Here is a 24,197-nt window from a genome sequence, read left to right on the forward strand (position 1 = left end):
CTCAATCTTAATGTCAGCTATGCTACTCCAGAATTTCATTTGACACATTATTTTAAAATTGTTTGGAAGGGAATATTTGGAGTTTCTGCTGGGTTGCTGCTTCTCACTCTGCCATATTCACATGAACTGAGTTTAAAGAAAGTCAGAGGTTCTAATAGTGGGAGGTTAAGGAATCATGGGGGCCAATTTGTATGTGGGGAACAGTAACTAGACCAGTATGGTTAAAACATAAAGTGCATGAAATAATGGATAGGGACTGGGTTGTAAAGAACTTTAAATGCCACCCATTTCTATATGAGCCTCGAAGCAATGAGGAACTTATGACGCTCTTTGAGGAGCAGGGCAGCATGGTCAGACCTTCACTTTAGAAACAAATCACCTTAGCAGCTAAGGATGGATTGAAGTGAGGAGAATTGAGATAATGAGGCCTCCATTAGAAAGTTTGTTGTTGTTCAGGCAAGAGGTTATGAGGATCCATATTAGGTTTTTGCCATGAGTAGAGAGAGAGAGAATAATAAAAACTGCTCTATACTGAGAATTGTTTAAGGATGTGATATAAAATAAACTTTCTCTTTTTACTTTTAGCAGTCTCCGCTGTGTTTAGGAGCAACCACACCTATTCGTCAGGATAATCCTGATATGAATCAGGCCACATCTTCTGGATTACCAAGTGGCCCTTTACCTGCCTCATCTCCTATATCTGAAACTGGACCACTGAAATTGCTAACACTCAAAACCAGGTACAGAGCTAACTGAGCTAATAGAGCTAAATCAAAGGGGTTGGGGTGGGGTGGCATGGCACATTCTTTCATCACGTTATTCCCTGGGGTCTTGAGAATCCAGGTACTTTTTCATGCTTAGAAGTGTTTGGCTAATCTTCACTGGTCATTGTCGGTAATGGATAATCACATTTGGTTTTCACTGATGTTTTGGGTTTTTCTCTCTGAGATTTTAGATGCATGTATATGAATTATAGTTTTGAAAGAGAGAGAATAGTAATTAAGGTCTCTGTTCTTTTCCTCTTTGTAGTAACTTGTTTAAAAAAAAGAATCAATGGTTATGATATGTTCTCCTACATAGGCATATGTCTCTGAGTACCATTGCAATTCTGAATTCTGTCAAAAAAGCTGTGGAGTCCAAAAAGAGTCAAAGGAGTCAGAGCTTAGGAGGACTTGCTTTCCCCTCCAAGTCAGGAAGTACAGGCAACAGCAAGGAAGGCACACCATTCAGTTGGGACAAAAGTAAGTGGTTTTTTGGTCCCATAAAAACTTGAACAGAAATAATTCAGTTATCAAGTCTTGGAAATGGAAAATGAGAAGGGTTAGTTTAAACAAAAACCTCAATTATCCTAATCAAATGTTTTCCTAATTCTTTGAATTTTTATTTATATATTTTGTTTTTAATAATACCTTGATTTGCTCATGTATCCTCCTTTCCCTTCTTCTTAGAGAACCATCCTTTATGAAAAAGAATTTCAAAAGAGATCAACTTAAATAATCATCCAAGTTATTTAGTTTTTCATATTCATAACCCCCCACTTCTTTACAAAAGGGAGGAGGGGTTTCTGGTACCAAACTTGGTGATTGTGATTCTATAGCATTTAGTTTCAATTATTTTGTTGTTCTTTCCCCTGCATTGTTGTAATCATTGTATATATTGTTGTACTGGTTCTGTGTAATTTGCTTTGCATAATGTTAACAAGTTTGCCAGACATCTTTGTATTCATCATAGGGATCATTCCTAACATTTCTTATATTCCTTTACATTCATGTGCCAATAGGTGTGGGATATTTGCTTTGTTTCTAGTTCTTATTTCCAAAAAATGCTGCTACAAATAGAGGGAGATAAGGAGGACCTTTGTTTTCTTTGATTTTTCTCTTTCATTGATCTTTTTTCCAGAGTCTTTTTGTAGCCTGAATCAGCACTCTGTCAAAGCCACTGTCTGTGCCACTGACCGAGCCATCAGCACCCCTGACCGTGAGTAGTCAACTGGAAAGAGAACTCTAACAGTTCATCTTTGGAGTTGCATTAGTCATCGCTAATTAACACTTATTAAGCATTTACTGAGTGCTGGGAATTATGCTAAACCCAGGGGACATAAAGTATTAAAAAAAAAAAATTCCTTCCCATAAGGAACTCACATTCTAATGGGGGAGAAAATGTGCAAGTAACTAATATACACACAAGATATCCACAGAGCAAACTGGAAGTCATCTCAGAGGGAAGGCATTAGCATTAAGGGAGACTAGGACTTTGTGCAGAAGATGGGAGGAGGGAGAGCATTGTGGGCATGGGGGACAGCCATTGAAAATACCTGGGGTCTGGAGAGGGAGTGTCTTGTGTGGATTGTGCAATATAAGTAATGGAGTAATGTGTGAGGATTAGGAAGGTAGGAAGAGGCCAGGTTAGGACTTTAAAAGCCACATTAGGAATTTTCTTTTGGGGGTGGCTAGGTGGTGCAGTGGATAGACCACTGGCCCTGGAGTCAGGAGGACCTGAGTTCAAATCCGGTCTCAGACACTTAATCATTACCTAGCTGTGTGGCCTTGGGCAAGCCACTTAACCCCATTGCCTTGCAAAAACCTAAAAAGAAAAACAAAGACTTTTCTTTTTGATCCTGGAGGACATTAGGGAGCCACTGAAATTTTGCTGAGTGGGAAGATCACTTTGACAGAGTGGAGGGTGAACTGAATGGGGAGAGACTTGAGGCAGGCAGGCCCACTAGTAAGCTATAATAATTGTCCAGGTACAAGGTAATGAGGGTCTACACCAGTGTCAAGAGAGAAATGGGATATAGATGAGAGACGTGAAGGTAGAAAGGGTGGCCAGACAAGAAGATAGAAGTGATAATGGAACATATTAAAGATAAGCCAGTTTGTTACTTATGAAGCAGTCATTCAACATCTATTAAGGCACTTGTTAAGAGCTGAGATTATAAAAACAAACAGAAAGGACAGTCACTGCCCTCCAATGGGCAGAATCAGTAAGGGAAGACAACACATCAAAGGGAGCTGATAAACAGAAGGGTTGAGGAAGATAGAGAAAACCCTTTGTCGGTAGTGCAGCCTGGAGAGGAATGGCAACATCTTTGTCCGGGCTCAGATTTAAACTGTAGATACTAGGAGATGGGATGGAATGAGCCTCTAGGATGAAGAGATTTCTATGGAATAGTAGACAAAATCCTGGAGAGTCAGTGGTACAATGTCAGCGCCACAACGGAATGTATTCTTTCTTCTGGAGCAGATATTCTAGGAAGCACAGTGAAAAGATGGGTAGATCTGGGGTGGACATTGGGGAAGGACAGGTTCAGGTTTAGAGAAATAAGGGAACCAGCAGTAGTGGAGGAAAAAAGGATTTGTGCAGTGACATCCAGGAGTTCAACATCACTGGAATGGGAAGGGTAAGAGAGAATGCTAAACATCAAGGAATCGGTTCAGTCAGATTCTTCTCCCCATGGAATTCAGCATCTATGGAGGGTAGGGCATGTTACAGGGTGAGCCTCTGCTGGAGAGTAAGCAGCATGGTAGAGCCTTCTCATGATGTGGAGGCTCCCATCAACCAGTAGGGAAACAGTAATCCAGAGGGTGAGTTGGTTTAGGTGTGGAGAAGGCAGGAGGATAGGCTAGAATCAGAAAATACTGAAGATAGTAGGTAATACTTTTCAGTGAGTAGTAAAGAAGGCTTAACAGGATGAATCTTGAATAATGTTATCAGTGTGCCAACCACTCTGAACACTCTACTATGTTTATCTTGTTTTTTCCTTTTTACTTAACTCCTATTTCATAGAATTACAGAATGTTAGAGATTGTCAAGTTAATTTGTCCTCATTTTCACTAATGATGCAGGTGAGGCCGAGAGATATCACATGACTTCACTAAGACCAAATAGCTCGTTAGTCCGAAGCCAGAACTAGAATTTAAGTCTCTCTCAGTGCACTGCGCTTTCCCCTATATCATTCATGCCTTTTGTTTTGTATCTCAAATCAGAGGTGAATTGTTACAGTGAAGATTACTAAGAGTTCCTTTTTTACCTTTATGAAACTTTTGGAACCATAATTTTGAGTTTAAATCATCAGTTTGAAAATATTCTTGCCAAAAGTAAAAAGAATCAAAAGTAGGGTGAAGACCAAAGGAAACAGCATTGGAGAATAATTAATAACTGATATTTATATAGTACTTTAAGGTTCACAAAGTGTTTCACATGTTACTGTATTTTACCTTCAGAAATACTCTGAAGTATATTATATCTCCATTTTATAGATGAAGAAACTGAGCCTCAGAGTGGATTAACTGACTTTCCCAGTCTTACACAACTGGTAAATGGTGGAGGTGGAATTTGACTCCATCTGTTTTGAATTAAAATTCAGCTCCTCTTCTCATAGATTCAAGGAGGAGATCACCACTGATTCCTAGGGAAAAATCAACCTTGCCTTCTTTTATAGGAGAGAAGAGAAGATTGAGTTTTTTGTTTTCTACTTTAGCAATACAGCTGAATCGGGAGACCAGAATTACTTCTGAGATTAGTCAATATGCTTGAACCCCCTATATGCATATTCCAAAAGATTTTTACTAGCTGCCGATGAATCAGAATTTTTATCTGGCTTAAGACTGCAGCATAGAGTATAGTCAAAAACTCTGTTCTGTTACAATAGGAGAATATTAGCTGTGATGACAAATTTTTTAATATTGAATTAAAAGTGGAATAACATGAAGTATTTTCAGTGAGAAAGTGCTTTTCTTCAAGTATAACTTCAGCTCTTATTTAAAGAAACAAAAATTTTGTGTACAGAATGTAGAAGCAAATAAATTACATCGGTAATAAATTGATCAAGAAGCCTGCATTACATATATGTATATGTATGTATATCATTGTTGTTAAACTGTTGGTAGTTATATCCCAGGCTTGTAAAATGAAAGGTCAGGCTTCAGGCTTATTGGCATGATCTTTGGAATTTTTTCTGCATTATATTTTAGTTCATATAGTATATTGGATTAATTTCTCATTTGCAGTAAAGTTTCTTTTTTTTTTGGGGGGGGGGTAAGGCAATGGGATTAAGTGACCTGCCCAAGGCCACACAACTTAGGTTGTGTCTGAGGTCAGATTTGAACTCGGGTCCTCCTGGCTCTAGGGCTGGTGCTCTATTCACTGTGCCACCTAGCTGCCCCAGTAACAGTTTCTTAATGCCCTTTATTCTAGTCACCAACGAGCTACTTTTGAATTGAGGATAGAAATAGTTTTAGCTATTAATTGCAGTCATTGAAATTTATTTCCAACCTATTTATGATGTGCCATTTATTTATGCCACTCTTATCTAGTCTCTTTGATATTCCTGTCCCCATAACAACTTCCCTACAGTTCTGTGCTAAATAAACTCTCTAGTTTGCTCCCTTCCCTGCTTCTCATATCCCATGGCTATTTAAATAAAAATATCTTATGTGCAAATGGAAAGGTGTTCCTCAGTCTTCCATTGAATCCTCCCTTGGAACAAAGAAAAATCATCAAGTCAAAACACTTGAGACTGATTATCTATGATAACCAAGGCAGGGATTGGACTTTATGGAGTTTGTTTTAAAATCTCATTTGAGAGAGTCTTTCTGCTCCCACTCATTTTCCAGCATCAGGCAAATCTACCTCACTTAAATTTAATTTTTGAGCGTCAGGACATCATCCTAATGTCAAATTGGTCTACTTCTAACAAAGATGACAATAACACCTCAGCCCTACTTCTTAACTTATTCCAGGCTTCACATCAAAGCTATATAATCCAGTTTGTTATACCTGATAGGCACTGAGTGAATGTTAAATTGAATGTTCTCTTATCAATCAACCAGCCAGAACCCCCAGATACTCAACTCAAGCCAGAACCCAGAGCTCATACCTTTAATTATGGTCATTCAAAGCTCAACTTTAGTAGGTCAGAGAATTTAAGTTCAGAGAGTAGGATTTAAGTTCAGGAGAGTAGACACCTTTAATTTTTTTTGTTTCTGGTTCTGATCTCCCACAGCACCAAGATACCTACAGTCCCTGCTCCAAGACATGTAACTTAATAATTTCATTCTTGATAATTCCTCCATATTTTCATACCTCAGACAGCTAGGTGGCAGAGTGGATAGAATGCTGGGAACTGGAATCACGAGGACCTGAGCTCAAACATTTATTGGATGTGTGACCTTGGACAAGTCATTTAACATTGTTTGCCTCAGTTTCTTCATCTGTAAAATGGGAATAGTAGTAGTATCTACCTCTTGGTTGTTGTGACAGTCAAATGAGCTATCTATAAAACTTAGCTCAGTGCTTGGTGCACAGTGCTATGTAAATGCTAATTATTATGGTTATTAAAGCCAAGGTCTACTTACAGGCTCATCTTTAAAAAAAAGTCAGCACTCTCCTACACCCAGATGACAAACCACAGCGTCTCTAGTTTTAGTCATGAAGATCTTGTCATTAAAAGCAATGAGTAATTTTGGGTTCCAATATATTGAACAGGTGTGCTATATTATATATGCAGAAAGTTCCTCTGTTTTTTCTTCATCTGTGTGTTTCTGGCTCAGGGCACAGAGTGCTTCTATTTCCGCAATTAGGTACCATATGCTGAGGAAACTGGGAGAATGTATCTCCTTTTAGTATGATAATCCCCAGGAGTCCCAGATTTCAGTTCCTGGTTGGTTTCCTAGCAGCATGTGTTCTTTAGCAGTAAAGGCTGGCACTTTGTAATAGAATTGCTTTATTTCGTTTGTATGGAGCAGTCGTCACATTGAAGATGGAGCTCTCAGGTGTCACCAAATCAGATGCATTTTTTTCCTTTCTTATCTTGAATGCTTCTTTCCTGATGATAACATTTCTGGGGGGGATCACTCTTAGAGCTGGAAAAGGAGCCTAAGAGATAGGTCTCCACAGACATTTTTTCCAGGAGAATCATTAGGTGAATCATCTCTTACAAATGTAAATTCTTCCAATGACCTTATGATGTTATGTGAGGGATAAAAGACTCTAAATTTGAATAGTTCTGTGTCCTCTCAAACTATTCTAATGCTTCAGTGGTACTCAATGTGAACAAAAGCTGGTTTTCTAAATGAAAAGGAAACATTTCCAGAACCACTAAGATTGAGATAAAAATTTTTGGAGGCTTTTTAAAGCATCTCCCCCTTGCTTAAATCCAAGAAGCAAAGATGGTTATTGCCTTTGATTTCAAACACTAGGTACACTGGAGATCACAAAATGAGTCTTGTGAAAGTTGAAGATTTATTACCTTGCAAAGTATAGGTTCCAAGTCATATATAATTTCTAATATCATCCTTACCCTCATTTCGCTAGACTCTTCAAGGACTGAATTCAAATGTTAGTCATGAAAAATGAAAATTGCCAGCATTATCAATTAACATAGCTTGAGTACCTTCATGAATGTATGTTAGAGTAGAAAAATAGAGGTTTGTTTTTTTTAAGGTTTTTGCAAGGCAATGGGGTTTAAGTGGCTTGCCCACAGCCACACAACTAGGTAATAAGTGAATGAGGCCGGAATTGAACTCGGGTACTCCTGACTCCAGGGCCTGTGCTCTATCCACTGCACCACCTAGCCACCCCTAGAGGGTTTTTAAGAGTATAAATTAGGCATAGTCATCTATCACCTTTGAGAAAGTCTAGGGAGGAGAAAGATGTTCATGAAAACATTTCATAAAGATTTTGGAGAAACAATAGTTTAGTTTACTTTATATAGTTTTGCTAATCTCTACCATATTTGTTGACTTGAGTAATAACTAGCATTTACTGATTGGCCTGATGTATATCTGCACTTATTCTTAAAGCCAGACATGCTTAGGATTATAGAAATATGTACATACTCATTTTTTCTCTTAGAAGCACTCTCTCGGGGTGGCTAGGTGGCGCAAGTGGGTAGAGCACTGGCCCTGGAGTCAGGAGTACCCGAGTTCAAATTCGACCTCAGACACTTACTAATTACCTGTGTGGCCTTGGCCAAGCCACTTAAACCCATTGCCTTGCAAAAACTAAAAAAAAAAAAAAAAGCATTCTCTCTTTCTCTGCTTTAGCTATAACCAACTTTTGTTGATTAGAGCATTTTTTTTATTTTTTCTAGAAACTATTAATGATGTTACCTTTGGAGCAGGGGTTAGTTATATATCACCATCTTCAGTCAAAGGTAAGTTCTCTTTATGATTCTCCTTTGATTACTCAGACATTTTTAGAATATTAAGGGATACTGAACTTGTCTAATTCCATTTCAGAGAAATCTGGATTCCAGGGTCAAGGAAATGATATTTTGTGTTTGTCATTGCCTGATAAGTAAGTTTAATTCCTAGATGATAAATGATTTGGGGGGTGGAATGACTGCAATAGATATTTTTAAAAATTCATTTCATTTTAGTTCTAGAATGACGTAGTATTTTTATCCCCCCCCCCAGGGCCCCACAGCCTCGTCAATGGAATGTCAAGTCTCCAGCCAGGAGTAAAGACAGTCTGGATACCAGCAGGAGGAAGTCCCTGAGAAAGACCCCCTTGAAAGCAGCCAACTGAAATAGTCCATCCCAGGGTGTAACCCTGGAAGAAAACAACACTTAAATTTTTTTTAATGATGTGCATAAGCAAATCATGTGGAAAACAAAATGTATTCCCTCCCACACAGGGTATCTGATTATGGTCTTTAAGTGTGAATTCAACAGATCTTCCTCCAGATTCCCTCTATTCTTCCACATATAAAGTTTGCTTTACCACATTTAGGTCTGTTTACTCAAGCTTTTAGCAAAAAAAGCATCATATATACAATATGTTAAAGTTACAAAATATAAAAAGGCAGATAAATTTATTGCTTTTGTCAGAATTAAAGAAACTGAAGTTTTAATATTATGCCTTTATTACATTTGAAAGTATTAAGGACACCTTGGCTAAGTTATATTTTAGTTGGGGAGTACCTCAACTGAACATGATTCATAGCTTCTCCTGATATAAATCAAGCCTTTATTAGTGGATGCTGTTTTTCCTTGTAGTATGTATTTTCATGAAATTAGATGTATTTTTTCATATCTGTAACTACCTTTAGAGCAATGTATAGATTTTTTAAAAAATATAAAATAAAGTGTAAATACAACTTTTAATTCTTTAAAATAGAAAATTAGAAAATTACTTTTTTTTGGAAATACCACTTTTACTTTTAACGATTTTAATTTTATGTAAAAGGTTTTCTGAGAACAAAGTCAAATCTTTCATTTTAAAGAAAAAAACATTTTTCATGTTATGTTCCAGTTTGTTTCACTCTGTTTCACAACAAAGTGAATTTGTCTTATGACTATTCCAACAGGTAAATATTCTCATTATCTAACTATTTGAATTCTTCATTTCCACCTACTTAAAACAACTGCTTAGAGAAACTACATGGTGGGTGGCTAGGTGGCGTAGTGGATAAAGAGCACTGGCCCTGGAATCAGGAGTACCTGGGCTCAGATCTGGTCTCAGACACTTAATAATTACCTAGCTGTGTGGCCTTGGGCAAGCCACTTAACCCCGTTTGTCTTGCCAAAAAAAAAAAAACCTACATGGAGACTGGGTTGTCTTACTGCCACTCTGATGAAAGTCTGAACCACAGACTTAATTTCATCTGCTAATGGTATTAATATTAGATGAACATAATTTATGTAATATGACCATTCACATTTGTTGCTTTACCTAAAGGGCTGATTTTAGCAGCCATGAAGGAGAATTGACAAGAATGACAACAAACTCAGTGGTTTCCAAGATTTAATCTCAGTATTACAGCAGTGAAATGTACAGGGTTAGGTCTTAGGGTTTCTGTGTGCATGTGTTTTTAATACACATAGCCAGGTGGGTTTGAGGAATGAAATGTCATCCTGTGTTTCTCCTCTCCCCCATATATAATATAACTAAGTTATATTAACTGGTAAGACAAAAATGAATGCCATTAATAGAGTATGCCTCACAGTGTTGCTCTTTGGTGAACTATTTAATGTATCTACAGTATAGGCATTGATCCTCTTGTAGGCTGAGTAGGGATTATGGCCTCTGTTCTAGGGCCAGTCAAGTGATTTTGGTCTCACATTGACTTTCCTGCCTACTTTTCCCCAACAAACTAGCTAAGTGAAAAAAGAAGGAAAATGTTTCTTTAAATAAAGATGCTGGGGGTTGTGATTTTTTCCTTAGAAAAAAAGTTTATAAATGATGTCTTACAGAAGTATCAAATTATATGTATTAGTACAAATCTATTAACATTTATGTGCAGTGATATCCATACCAAAGACCAGAAAAACTGCCTTGGATAGAATTCTTGAATCCTCTTAGCATCATTTCACATCTTAAAAATATGTGAATTTCATCTTCCAATTAAAAAGAAGAGCATTTTAATTTTCCTTTTTTTTAAATCTTTTTGCAGCAAAAGTCTTCTAGATTTCACATTTCTCTATTCTTTTATGCTGTCCATGGTTGAACATAGGTTAGGATGGGAAGACTTTAGTATATAAAACTAGAGACAATACAGCTGTCTTATCACTATGACAACCCAAGGAAAAGGTCAAGGCATTATTCCCCATCTAGTCTAGAGAAGGGGGAGATTGGAATCTGCACTATCCTTGAGGATAGTCCTAGTTCTAAACATTTAAAATACAGATGCAATAAACAGTAGGTGCTGAAGCCATAGCTATACAGTTGCCCACTGAAAACTAACATTTAGTGAAAAATCCCAAGGCAGAATATTTTTTATAAACTGCAAAAAGTTTTAAATTCCAATATTTACAAGTATGCAACCAAAATACTGTCAAAGCATAAAAGTTAAGACAATTCAACTGAAATTTAATCACAAGAAGGCTACATTCTGCTACAGGAAGAATATCCTTTAAGCACATCACTGAATCAGAGGGGCTTTTTTTGAGAAGCTTCTTGCATCAAACCTCTTCACTCCATGAATCTGACATAGCAGTGTCTTTGAGGCTAAGAACACCTACTTTTGAAGAACAAGGACTACTGAATGTTCTTTCTAAAGCTCCCAAAAGTGAGCAGGAACTCGGGGAGATCAAAGTTTAAAATCAAAATTAGAAAAATGCTTTTGATTCAGACATTTTACTTTCCTCACTGTTAGGTTTTTCACACTGCTTATACAATCTAATATTCTTCAAAAGACTGGGGTAGCTGCCACCACATCATGGTTTATTGATAAGTGAGTCAGACAGCCTACAGTGTCTGGCTGCTTTATAGCAGAGTAATAATGGAAATTTTAAAAAATTTTATCACAGTTGATAGGTTTCATTTCTAAAATCACCCTTAGTGTTGAGTACAGTCATGTGAAACAAATAATTAAAACTAGTTTTAAAAACAGAGCCCCTGGGGTGGCTAGGTGGTGCAGTGGATAGAGCACCAGCCTTGGAGTCAGGATTACCTGGGTTCAAATCCTACCTCAGACACTTAGTAATTACCTAGCCATGTGGCCTTGGGCAAGCCACTTAACCCCATTGCCATGAAAAATAATTAAAAAAAAAAAACAGCCCCTGCTTTGCTTTATGGACCATCCAGGGTTGACAGTCTAAACAAGATGAGACCTAAAGGCTGAGGTTGTCTGATCAAGGATATTGCATAGAAAACACATCTGTTCTGATCCAATTTCATAGTCATATGAATTACTCCCTTAAGTAGATAAGTGAATTAGAACTTCTGGGTGGTCTTCAAATACATCTGCCTAGTAGTGATCTGAAGGAGAAGGGCAGTTTTCAGATACTACTCAAGGGTATATGTAAAACATGTCTTTTTCAGTTATAAAGGTTACAGAAGTATCTTTGCTTCTAAATGGAATTTTGGAAAATGATACCTGAGTAATGTCCAAGGTATGATTCACAAGCCTTCCTGTGGGAAATGCTGCCTGTCTGAATGAAATAAGGCTCCTTTATGAGCCTGTAAGACTCTTGAGTACAGGTACTTATAAATGCTGGCATTCTCAGTGTTAATAACACTGTTATGATTTGAAGTGCTTAACGTGTTTGCTTTTTTAAAAAATGTTAATACTGTTGTGAAAACATATTTACAATTTAAATAAAAAAATGTCATTCTTTGAAGTAATCAAAATACATCTTTTGCAAAAATTTAGAATGCAGAATCCTACAAAATAAACAAGATCCATAGAAAAGCAGAAACTTTCAGTACCATTTCAAACCTAGCCCAAGATGAGTGTTTTGCTTTTCAAAATGTTTCCTTAAATAATGAAACCCACCATGGGCAAGCCTTTCTTCTTCTTCAGATAAGAGGTAAGACCCACAACCAATCTTTTTTATTTTGGTTGGGGTTTTTTATATATATGATGCTGAAACAAAACAGTTTTCCTAGACTGATACTATTCATTGATTTTTAAAAGGTTTTAAAAAAGAATTGCACAATATTGCCTGTATGGCTGGTCAATTTAAAAATAGGTTAGATGCTTAAAAGGCCTCAGCTTTATAGATTCAGCAAAATTTCCAAGTTCACACCTGCAAGGTGAGTCAAATCTTAATTTGTGTTCCTAAGGTCCTATGCAGCTGTTTAAAACACACACTGTTTAAAAGGCAGGTAATGACTGCTGAGAAGTTAATTAGTACCACAGCTCACAAAGTCTAACCTTTAACAAACTCCCTCCTGAGCTGCAGGCATGGAAAAAACTCAAGTTTGGAAGATACTTTTATGGTATTCTACCCTGGAAGGCAGAGGACTAGGCCTATTCCTACTTGATAATCAGCCCAATGAACAAATTCAGTCTTCACCGTGTTACCATCCCCCATCCTTGGGGACAATTCATTGTCAACTTTGGCAAGGGGAAAAACAAGTTTTGTACAAGGGTCTTAACTCTTTCCAAGTGCACTTTGCTCATAGTTTGCTCTTGATCAGAGTTTTTAACAGAGGTATTTGCATGTGTTCTCTGCTAGACGTCAGATTTCAGATCACAAAGGATGACTTATGTCTGAAGTCCCCCTGCAAAGTCAATATAAGAAGTTAGAATACAGCCAAATGCAACTATCCCGAAACCTCCCAGAATTAATGATAATGGAAGACTGGGGCAAGAAGAGGAAAAAGGGACCAAACCCAATTGCAAAGAAAACATTTTCCTTAAGAGATTGAACATTAAGTAAGATATAAAAGTACTGATGGCAAGAAAGGAAGGGCATTGTCAAAGTGGGGTTGGTTTTATGTGAGAGGAGGTGGGGAATTCTGGGTTCTTGGTTTGAAGCTAAGGTTCTCCCCACAGCATTAACTGGGTTTTCAAATAGGGAAGAACAATTTCTTTATTGATTAAGTTCTTAGGTCTACCTAGAATCTCTAGGTTATAAGATTCTGGGTCCCATTGCTTTTATGGCAAGGAAATGAATCCTAGATGCATTTTTCAGGTTCCTTACCTCATCATCTGTCCGTATATAGTTAACTCTATCAGGTTTCCCTGGATTCTTGAAGCTGTGAAGAAGGAAAAGAGGTTAGTTAAATAAACAATCCCAATTTCTCGTGTATTCACTTAGACCTTTAATTTTTAAGCCAAGCTCACCTTTCTCCATTCTGTTTGTTGTTGATGAAATAACCACGTCTGTAAGCACAGCAGATACCCAGAGTTATTAGGACTAGGACAGCTAGGACGACCAAAACCCCTCCAATGATCCCGCCAATGTTAAGGTCATCTGGAAAAGAGGAGAGAAACAGATGATCCGGACAATCTCGTCCCACTGCCAATCACCACTACTCACCCAAGCCAGTCAATTCAGATTTAAAAGACATTAGATCTTGTCAATTAAAATAACTGCCTGATTCTCACAGATTTCCAAGGACCTCTAATTTCACCATTTATAGATGATACAGTGACATTAGTTTCTTTCTTGTTCAAATAGTGAAATTATAACTTGCTTATTACTAGATGAGAAGGGGGTTGGAATTTATAAAAAAAAAAATTGAAATCTTTTTAGGAATGAAATCCTGAGGATACCACTGATAGATATAGTGGATAATCTGAAGGCAGAATTAGGAGCCAGAATTCAGAAGGAAAAATTTCTGACTCTCAGGACCTCCCTTCAGGAGCCAAAGCCTGACTTTAGTTGATCAGCTGTATACTAAAATGATATTGGGTCACAAAGGGATAAATAGGACTTATTAGTGTAAAACAAAAGACAACATTAGGGGAAAGAGTTGCATTCTGTGCCTCAAAATTTCCTTAATTGGGATTTTCTGTGTTGTATTCTGTGTTGCTTGAATCCTTATCTCTTTACTGAACCTGGAAAAAGAATATGTTGTAATACTCCCTTGGGGTCTTAGTATGTTTGGGGGGGGGGGAAGAGAGCTGGGGAGGGAATGAGAAATGAGTCTCTCTTCTGAGATCCCACTGACCAGTCCTTGCTTCTTTTGTGCAAATGAAAGCACCTGAAAAAATATATCAAAGCCCAACCTATGAAAATGCTCACCCTGGAGGTAGGCTAAAATCATTAGGGTTAATTTGAAAGTTGTGACTCAGTCCCTGAGAAATAGTTAGATCTAGATACTCTCAGGAGGGCCCACACAACCGTATGTTTTAGTGATTTGATCAGCCCACTAGAGAAAAGCAGTATTAAACTCACTGTCAGAAGTTATGATTAGTCATATTTCTAATGCTAGAATTCTCTTAAGTCTATTTCTAGAAGATAACATATTGCAAGGACACACAATTTTTCTAGGCATTTGTTTCTCAGAACTTTCTTATTTTTCCCTCCTCAGAGTACAAGTACTCAGGTTAATCATGGGTAGGCTTTGTCATGCCTGAAATTAAGGTAAACTGAGACACAAGCTCACATGGTTAATTTATTAGCAAAATGCAAAACTGCTAATAAATAGTATCTCAGCCTCCTCAGTAAGCTAAGACCCCTAGAATGCGGACTGACAGATCAATTTTATAGACAAAAAGAATCTAAAAAATAGAAGGTATCATAGGGAAGATAATACGATTGGTTACAAGGTCAGAAGCATCCATAGGTGTGCAAAACAATATGACTAGCTGGAAATCAGGAATTTGAGGCTAGGAGCAGCCTCTCTTTCCATCTTTTCAATAGGAAATTTTGATTAAGAATAACTGCAAGAATAACTAATGGTACAGAAATAACTGATTTCCTCTAAGTGTTTGAGATAACAGGTTTCTTTTAATTAAAGAAATTTATAAGAAATTAACTTTTAAACATAACTCAGAGGAAAACTGAACTGAACCTATAAACGTACAGACTTAATTCAAAGTCAAAGAAACATGATGTAGGCATTTATATTAAAAATATCAGTAGTGATATAGAACAGAATCAATTTGATTTTTCTCATAACTAACTTCTGAAAGGCTCGACCCAGAAGCAAAAGATAGTTTAACTGTTGATATCTCCTGAAACCAGGGTTTGACCTTCAGCATTTTCTTATCCTTCCTCCCTTTCTGGTTGAAACATTTCCTATATCAGTAGCAGGTGCACTCACAGACTTCCATCTCCTGCTCTTCACAGTTGGCAGAGCCAGCTTCATTGGTAGCTATACAGTAGTACTGGCCTGTGTCATCCTTGTGTACAGCACTGAAAACCTATTCCAGGAGAAAAAATAATAGGGTAATCAGAATTTCTTAGGGGGAAACTTCTCAAAGTAAACAGGTCATCCACCTCAGAATATGGAGAAAAAAGTCTATGGAAACCCAGAGAATTACAAAATAATTATATTCTCAGTGGGATTGGCTTTTCCCTTGGACAGCAGTGGAGTGAAAAGCATCTTACCAAGACCCTAAAGCACTCATTCCTATGAGTTTTTTGACAGTAACAGTCACAGTGAAATATATCCTAGAACCATTCAGTAATGGGAAGCTAATTCATCACTTTATTCAGATAAATGGGCTCTTTGAGAATGATGGCTTCCAGTACTCAGTTCAGTAGAAGACATCATAATGTTGGCTCATTATTTGGACATCATATAGATCAACCGTCTTCTTGTATTCTAAAACATAATGACAAACAACCAAATCTTGATATGACAAGACAGCTGTTAAGTCATTTATCTCCCCCCAGACTCATAATGACTGCTAGAGATTGTTAGATTTTTCTCTTACCTTTCTTCCTCAAGCAAGGTAGCTCACAAATTACTTCTCCCAGCCTGGCCCCCACCCTTCCCCCAGCCCTGCACAAGGGGCATCAGAACATCTTACCAATGTACCAGTTTCAGAGTTCAAGACAAATGAAGAGTTTCGGAACCTGGGATTAGCTTTGGAGTCGGTTGGCAAAGGAATATCATTTCGGTACCACCTGTAATGAGGCCGGGGATAGCCCTCATTCTCTTGACAGTGCAGTGTTGCTGACTTGCCAACAGGTACAGCCTTTGGCACTCTACAGATTGGAATCACTGGTTTCACTGTAAGAGGAACATTGGATTGTGGTTAGAACCAGATCCTCCATTCTTTTCTTATTGAATCCCACAGAAACCAAACTCCAAAACAAAATGAGAACCAAAGAAGTGATCCTTGCTCCATAGTCATGTCACCTGAGAATCTTGCTTTCTTCTATCCCAAACTATAACCATAAGTTTCTTCTTATGATAGCGTGCTCCCTGGTGCTAGAGAAATATTATGGGGAAAGAAGTAGCAGTTCTAATTTGCTTCTCAGGTGACCTCTTAAACTGTCCCATACTGTCCCAATCCTCACATATGGCCTCCCCTCAACAGGTAGCAGGCTATCTCTAAGTGGCACTAGCCTCTCAATTAAAAGAAATCAAAGTGGACAAGGATCCCTCTTCCTCTGGAGGTTCAGAATGAGGTAGCTTGATGAGCCATCCCTGAAACCATACCTTGCACTGTGAGATCAATGACAATCTCATCAATCTCTTTCTGGTCATTTCGAGCTACAACTTCACAGCGGTAAGAGGCTGTGTCCGACCGCGTCACATTCAGGATCTTCAGAGAAGTTTTTCCCAAGAGCTCTGCCCGACCTGCCAGGTGCCCTGGGAAAAAGGTGATCAGAATATGGTTCTTCAAGGTGATGTCTGCCACCCAGATGGCCAATCCTAGGCCTGAAACTTATGACTAACACAAAGTTTCAAAACTAGAGACAGCCTGGGGGGGAAGGAGGCAATTTACTTCCTTTTTACTAAATTCAGACATTTTTTAAAACATCTTTTTATCTATTCAGTGTCAAAGTAAGAGTAAGTTTGTGTAATTTGGGAGAACAATAAGGAACTGAAAAAAACTCAAAAAAATGGGGAGTAAAGAATTGAGATTACAAATTTTGGTGATAAGTAACATATGAGCTGATTGGCTCAATTTTTAAAAAAAGCAAGTTTGGGTAGAAAACATGAAAACAGGGAACATATGAAAGGACTTTCTCAAGGAAAGTAGGCAAAGAGGACAGAGTCCATACCCTGAATCTTATTGTCAAAGAATACATAGGTTGTTTGATCATCTTGAATTTTTTTCCACTCAATCCTAGGATCATTTGTTTGAGAGTCTGTAATGATGCAAGACAGTTCCACACCTAGAAAGAAACAGAAAAATCAACTAAAAAATTGATAAAACTATAGTTTCACTGTGCTACAAGCCCTGTAAACAGTCTATTTCTCTAGCCCAAGAGAGGTCTTTCATCAGATGCTACAAAATCAGCCATCTTTTAGCTCCAGAAGCCTTTGGGCAAAAGATGGAATTCAGCCAGAGAACTAATAAAGATGTTCGGCAAGGACTGGAGGCTACATAGAACATGCTATCTAGAGAGGGCTACCCCATTTATAGAAAATGTCATTCTTTGCTGGTCTAAGCACAAAACCTAGGCAAAGGGGCCATTTGTCAATAACCAGATAAACACTAAGGCAAAGGCTGTTGTTGAACTGTTAGGCTGTGCCTGGATTGGAAATCACAACTGAATATCACTATGATTTTCTTCTCCATGCTTCTGGGCTCCCCACCTTATTTTGGCCTCTCAGAAAGTCTATACAGTCTACAATATCAAAGACTCAGAAAAGAGCTCTGAAACTATTTAATCTAATCATCTTTAGCCAACTCATGAATCATGTAATCTACAAAAATCCCTCTAAAAGTATCACCCACCTTTTGCTGGAAATAAGGAATTACTTCCTATTGCATTTATGAGATAGTTTTCCATATGTTGAGATGAAATTTTCCTCCCTGTAATTTCTACCCTACCTTTGCTCTTTAGGATCAAATAGGAAAAAAAAAAACAAGCCCTCTTCTACATGGCAGTCCTTCAAAAATATTAATCATGTCCCTCCTCCCTCCCTAATCCTAAGGTGGCTTTTGGCTAAGATAATCATGCTTGGTTTCTTTTTTTTTAATTTTTATTTATTTATTTATTTATTTTCATGCTTGGTTTCTTTGTCTAATTCTCAAATGACATGATTTCAGTCCTCTGGATTTTGCTGTAATTTATTAAGTACTAATATATGCAAAACACATAGCAAATGCTTGTTGAACTTTGTGCTGGGCACCAGAAATATAAAGGCAAAAATTACAAAAGGGTTCCTGCTCTCAGGAAACTTACATTCTATTTTTTTTTATTACCCTAACCACCTCTAGCTTGATAATGATACCTTTTAAAATGTGATATCGAGAATTAGATGTAATACTACAGATGAAGTCTTAACAAGTCATCTCTTTGGTCCAAGGACTATTATTTCTTGTTCTATGCATTCAAATTCTATTAATGCCATCATTAATATCATCGTATCAACTTTCTTTGGCAGACATATGACACTAACTGACTTATCCTGGGCTTAGGGTCCACTGAAATCCTTGGATCTCAGGCCTAGACTTAAGTATTGTTTTTTCATCTCCACGACAGCAATGGTCTTTAACACAGAAGATTTCATCCCAAAACCAGGTTTTTGGTTCTGACCCGACTGCAAGCTCAGTTCACCACCAGTAGGTGGTGCACATCCCCAACAGAGATCTCCTTACTTTCAAATTCCCGTACCACTGGATTCTGGTTGCTGGATTTCAAGTTCACAGCCTCAATAAGACAACCTAAATAGACATGAAAAATGAAATCAGAGACAATATATTGTTCAAACTACAAAGAAAGCTCTTTTTGTTTTTTGCTTCCATAGGACCTATAGTTAACCCCAGAGGCTAGTTAGGGATTTATTCCCAAATCAAAGCTACTTTATTGAGGCATGCAAAATGTCCTTCTCTTGGAACCATTTCATTGTAAGGAGCCAAGAGAAAGAAGAGTCCTGAGAATTCATTTCTTATCTTAATCTTTTTTAAGGCCATTCCTTTGATGATTGTAGGATCCCCAGCTCCATTTTTTCTCAAACTCAAAATTATTAAAAACAGCTTTAACATTTCTCATCTACAACACTAAACATCTTGGTATCCCCTTTATCTTCCCTTTATCTTTTACGTCCCAGTACAAAAATTCAATTAAACGAGCTTAAGGACTACAATGAGAAGTGAAATCTCTGGAAATGTAATATTCTCTAGCCTAATATCTTTTTTTAACTATTATTTCCTACCCCCACACCTCTCTCATACTTCAGTCCTAGGTCTGACTAGAATATGGTACAGCAAACCTAAAGAAGATTCTTAGCCTCCTAATGCCCATGTTTCTCTAATTTTTTTCTTCCAGGTTACAGCCTAAATACTGGGTCAATTTTTGTTTTTTCTATTCTACCACCACATATGATCTATATCTGAGAATTACAAATAAGAGGGAAACATTGGGATGGAGGGATAAGGAGGAAGGGAAGGAGAGAGGGAAGGGATGAGGGAGAGGGTACTAGCTCATGAGAAAATCAAGAAGGAAGCTAGATGAACAATAGCTATAAAACCTAATAGTGTAATCAAATACAATCAATAGATGACTGCAAATTCAGAAAGTTTTTTTCATTTTCATAATACCTATACCCCACTCCTCCTACCACTATTAAAAATTTTAATTTAATTTTTTTTAAATTAATTCAAGTGAAAGAAAATAACTATATGGTAGAAGTAGCTTGTGGGTTGATAAAATAAAGGCTAATTTCAGCTATGGGAGGTGGCAAAACAGAGTAACTCTAGAGTGTGGCAGCTAAACAGATACAAGGTCAAGCATTTCTATAATGACATCTTTCATATGATTTCCTTCAATGACTCCATTGATAGATGGTTGATTAGTCACATTCCACAAGTGCTTCTTCAGTGCTCTTCAGTTTCAATTCTTCAGAAACTGGTGTATTCTATGACTCTCCATCATATAGCATCACCAGGAGATTGTTGATAAAAATATAAGCTTTTGTTTCAAGGTCAAGTTTGGCATATTTTAAAAGAACTATGCAATTTTCTTTTTCTTTTTTTTTTAGATTTTTCAAGGCAATGGGGTTAAGTAACTTGCCCAAGGCCACACAGCTAGTGTCTAAGGTCAGATTTGAACCCAGGTACTCCTGACTCCAAGACCAATGCTCTATCCACTGCGCCACCTAGCCGCCCCGAACTATGCAATTTTCAAATACAATCCATATTACTTTTTTCCTTCCTGTTCAATTCTGGGCTTAGCTCATTCTACATGAACTGTCTTTCCAAAATATTTATGAAGTAACCTCCTTTCAAGACAGCTGGCCCCTGAAATACTTACTCCAGCTTCAAAATGTTTTGTGAATCCACATCTAATCAAAACTGTAGCTCATGAACTACCACCAGTGTGCTTACTTTTTCCTACTGTCAGCCAGTAGATACCAATCAAGGTGAAGGCAAGTTATAAAAGCCATCTTAGAACAATTTCCCTTCATAAACCTAGGGCTCCTACATTCACAAAAGTTTCTACCATCAATGAATAGAGCAGGAATACCTAAGGCTAACATATGAGGGACACATAAAGGGTACAAATGTGATGAGGATACACAAATATGCATTTTTTTTTCAGTCTACCTATATCCTCAGGTGATGTGCCTCAAGTTCCTCTAACTCTCTGTGCTTCTCTGGTGGAATGTGTCATCTCTGCTGAGTATACATTTTTGCTTCTCCATCAATCTGACAGTGCTAGGTGACACAGTCTCTTCTAGGCCTGGCCTGCTGCTTCCAGATTCTGGGCTAATCTCTTCAGGGTAACTTGTACTACAAAGTATAATGGCCAAAATCTCTCTTTACCTAAGTGCCATAATAACTCTTTAATCCTAGCCATGATAAAAGGCAGGTAGACTGCCCTTAGGCTAAAATTGTCATTCCTTTCTTATCACTAGGTCTGAGAAGATACAAAGTACTCTGACATAGATTAATTTAAAATGGAATATTCCCAAGATCTTCTCTGGTTTAGCATGCAAATTAATTGGAACCAGAAAAAAAAATCTAAGGAGGCACAATCACAATTCTCCATCTAGTGAGCACTTTGGTTTAGTGTTTTTTTTTCATCTGTGTTTGACTCTTTATGACTGTTTTTTCCTTGGCAAAGATACTAGAGTCCACTGATGGGCAAACTGAGGCAAACAGGGTTAAGTACCTAGCTTAAGTTACACAGTCCAAGGCTGGCTTTGAATTCAGATCTTCCTGACACCAGGCTCAGCACTCTAGACACTGCACCACTTAGCTATTCCTGCCATTACAATGAAAATCTGCCAGTAAGGAAATCCCATTTTTTTAGTTGTTATATTTTGCCTCTAGACATTTGTCTTAATGGAAGACCAGCACTTTGGGTGGTCTACTCAACTATTTATGTACATGCATGCACAAACTCATCATCTACTTGGTATTTCTACTGTGACTAGTTAGGTTGAATGCCTGTGAATGATTATTATCTTACTTAGGAGGTTCCTAAATGTTATGGAGTTTAATGCAGTCAGCACAATGTTATTCATAAGCAGGAACATGAAAATGATCTGTCTTCCTCTTCCATATGGCAAGCATGTGCTTCTCTTATGCCTTAATGATCAAAGGGTGATTGAACAAAGTTAAATATTCTGTTAAGAAAATTCTGTAAAATGTACGATTCTAATATGGGTGGTGTTTTGTTCAACCAAATAAAATGCCAAAACTATTCTACACACAAGGAGTCTATTATCTACCTCTTTCAGTAAGTTATGTGACTACAAAGATGTAGATTGGGGAATTTATGAAAGTCTGTCTATTCTTTCCTCATACTTTCATTAAGGATGCCCTCAAAGCATGTAGTCTTATAAAAGTCTTGCAGATAAGAAAAGCAATCATATATGTTCATAGTCATTTATAGCTTCTTGGTCATTTATTGTTTTACTAAGAAAAGATTTGGTATTTGTTTCCATGCTACTTTCAGATACTCTGACAATCAGTTCTTGATGTTCTCAAAACTGTGTCATCTCCAACATGAACTTCTATGTCTATACTTAGTCTATCTAATTTGACAGCTGTTCTTATCTTTGTTTTCTTTGGTCTACTTCATGCAGTGGATCTGGGGACTATGATTGTAGAACTCAAATAAGTCAGCCCACTGTCACTGTTAAAGAAGATAGTTTGTTATAAAATTCACAGAACTTTTAAAATTTTCTACTTGTAATAATTTCATCCTTAAATGCCTTTATGATGATTCTGCTTACTCGAGTATCACACCAATCTTTTTTTAGGCTCATTCTTCCCTCCATTATGTTTCAAAGTTTTGTGAAGTGACATTGATTATAATCTTCCATCATCCTACTCTATATGATTTTATAAAGGCATTATGTTCAAAGTTATTATTGTCCTTGGTTGCCATTCCTCTGTTTGGCATGATCATCAAATGTTTTCTGATTTTGTTTCCTCTGGTCTTATTGTGGTGATGAATGTGCTACACAGGTTCAGTTTCCTCAGGGAAATGCTTATAGTATGTCTGTTTTGTTATCCATTTCCTATTTTAAGTATCAATAGCTTTCATATATATATGTATATATATATATATATATATATATATATATATATAACTATATATGGTTGGACTTATCTCAAACACATTTTTTTATTCCTCTAAATTGCTATTGATTTTTACATTTGCTCTTGGTTAACATTCTGACTATACATAGATGGCAGATTCAGAATTCCCACATTGATAACCAATTCATTTTTTGTGACTTTTTTGGTGTTCACCATCCCCCATGTATCTCCTAATTCTTCTCTTGAAAAGAGTATCCACAATATATAGGACACTTCTGTCAAGTTTACAAATTTTCATTTTTTACTACAGGGCCATATTACCCAACATTTTTATTATCTTCTTTTACGTTTATATTTATACACTGAAATTACTAAGTTAAATAAAGTGCTGATTTAATTTGGAGAGTCTTATTGAGTTCTTAATAGAATTTTTCCTATCTCCTTATACTCCAGAAGTCAGGTCTAAAAGTATTTATTTAAGCACCTCCTATACAATCAGGCACTGTGCTAAGCACTAGAGATACAAGGAAAGGCAAAAAAGTCTTCATAGTCAAGAAGCTCACAGTCTAATGTTTCATGCTCTGAAATGAATGTTAAAAAATAAGACATGGCCATTATTTTCATGGTGAACATTCCTCATAAGCACAGAAATTTGAGATGGTCACTTGTCCCAGGAAATGACTTTTTCCTGTTGCCCTTGGATTCACCATAAAATCAACTCCATTAATGCTTTTATAACAAAGAAAAATATTCTTCCTTTAAGCTGCAGCTGCCTAGTCTTCTGGCTTCATAACAATAAAAGCTGACTTTACATGGCATTTTAAGGTTTACAAAGCATTTCATATGTGTGTGTGTGTGTGTGTAGATATACATATGTATATAATCTCATGAACTTAAAAACAATCCAGTGAAGCAGAAATAGGTGAAATTATTATTGTCATTTTAGAGATCAATGAAGAAGCATTTAAGTGCTTACCATATGAAGGGTATTCTGCTAGTGATAATGATGATGTTTGTCTTTCGTTCTCAAAGAAAGGCCATGACATCAGATAGGTGATGTCATGACAAGTGTGTGAACTGGATTTGAGTGAGGGAATGCTGTGCAAAATCACCAGCCTCTCTTTTTTCTTCCAAAGCCATCTGGATCCAATGACTGGATATGGATCAGAATGATCAAAGATGACCCTGAACTTGCCTAAGATCACACAGTTAGTAAATATCTGAGATGAGATTTGAACCCAAGTCCTCCTGACTTCAGGGTCAGTGCTCTACCTATTGTGCCATTTAGCTGCCCCTAGGGTAGAGATACAAAGAAAGACAAAAACCACATCTAATCTGAAGAAGTTCACATTTTAATGGGGAAAACTCTATAAATAAATAGGTACATACAAATGAT

At 37.2% G+C, this 24,197-nt stretch overlaps 2 protein-coding genes across 4 annotated transcripts in view; one reads left to right on the forward strand and one right to left on the reverse strand.

Annotated features, from left to right (window-relative positions):
- NCAPD3 (non-SMC condensin II complex subunit D3) overlaps positions 1-13,616 on the forward strand; it is a 97,475-nt gene extending 83,859 nt beyond the window's left edge. For 2 of the 3 annotated variants that reach the window (XM_074216274.1, XM_074216275.1), the window contains exons 30-35: positions 586-740; positions 1,081-1,241; positions 1,900-1,977; positions 8,093-8,155; positions 8,241-8,298; positions 8,418-13,616. In XM_074216274.1, coding sequence (XP_074072375.1) covers positions 586-740; positions 1,081-1,241; positions 1,900-1,977; positions 8,093-8,155; positions 8,241-8,298; positions 8,418-8,529 — 627 coding nt within the window. In that variant the 3' untranslated portion in view covers positions 8,530-13,616. The remainder of the gene's footprint in view (positions 1-585; positions 741-1,080; positions 1,242-1,899; positions 1,978-8,092; positions 8,156-8,240; positions 8,299-8,417) is intronic. The other variant, XM_074216276.1, reaches the window with a different exon arrangement.
- The window catches only part of JAM3 (junctional adhesion molecule 3), an 84,105-nt gene continuing 69,638 nt past the window's right edge, over positions 9,731-24,197 (reverse strand). Inside the window, exons 2-9 of the mRNA XM_074216280.1 lie at positions 18,908-18,973; positions 17,361-17,474; positions 16,792-16,944; positions 16,157-16,359; positions 15,445-15,544; positions 13,517-13,646; positions 13,374-13,428; positions 9,731-12,951 (exon numbers count right to left, since the gene is read on the reverse strand). Of these exons, the coding sequence (XP_074072381.1) occupies positions 12,916-12,951; positions 13,374-13,428; positions 13,517-13,646; positions 15,445-15,544; positions 16,157-16,359; positions 16,792-16,944; positions 17,361-17,474; positions 18,908-18,973 (857 nt within the window). The 3' untranslated portion in view covers positions 9,731-12,915. The remainder of the gene's footprint in view (positions 12,952-13,373; positions 13,429-13,516; positions 13,647-15,444; positions 15,545-16,156; positions 16,360-16,791; positions 16,945-17,360; positions 17,475-18,907; positions 18,974-24,197) is intronic.

This window comes from Macrotis lagotis, chromosome 1 (assembly GCF_037893015.1).
Source record: "Macrotis lagotis isolate mMagLag1 chromosome 1, bilby.v1.9.chrom.fasta, whole genome shotgun sequence".
Taxonomy (NCBI): Eukaryota; Metazoa; Chordata; class Mammalia; order Peramelemorphia; family Peramelidae; genus Macrotis; species Macrotis lagotis.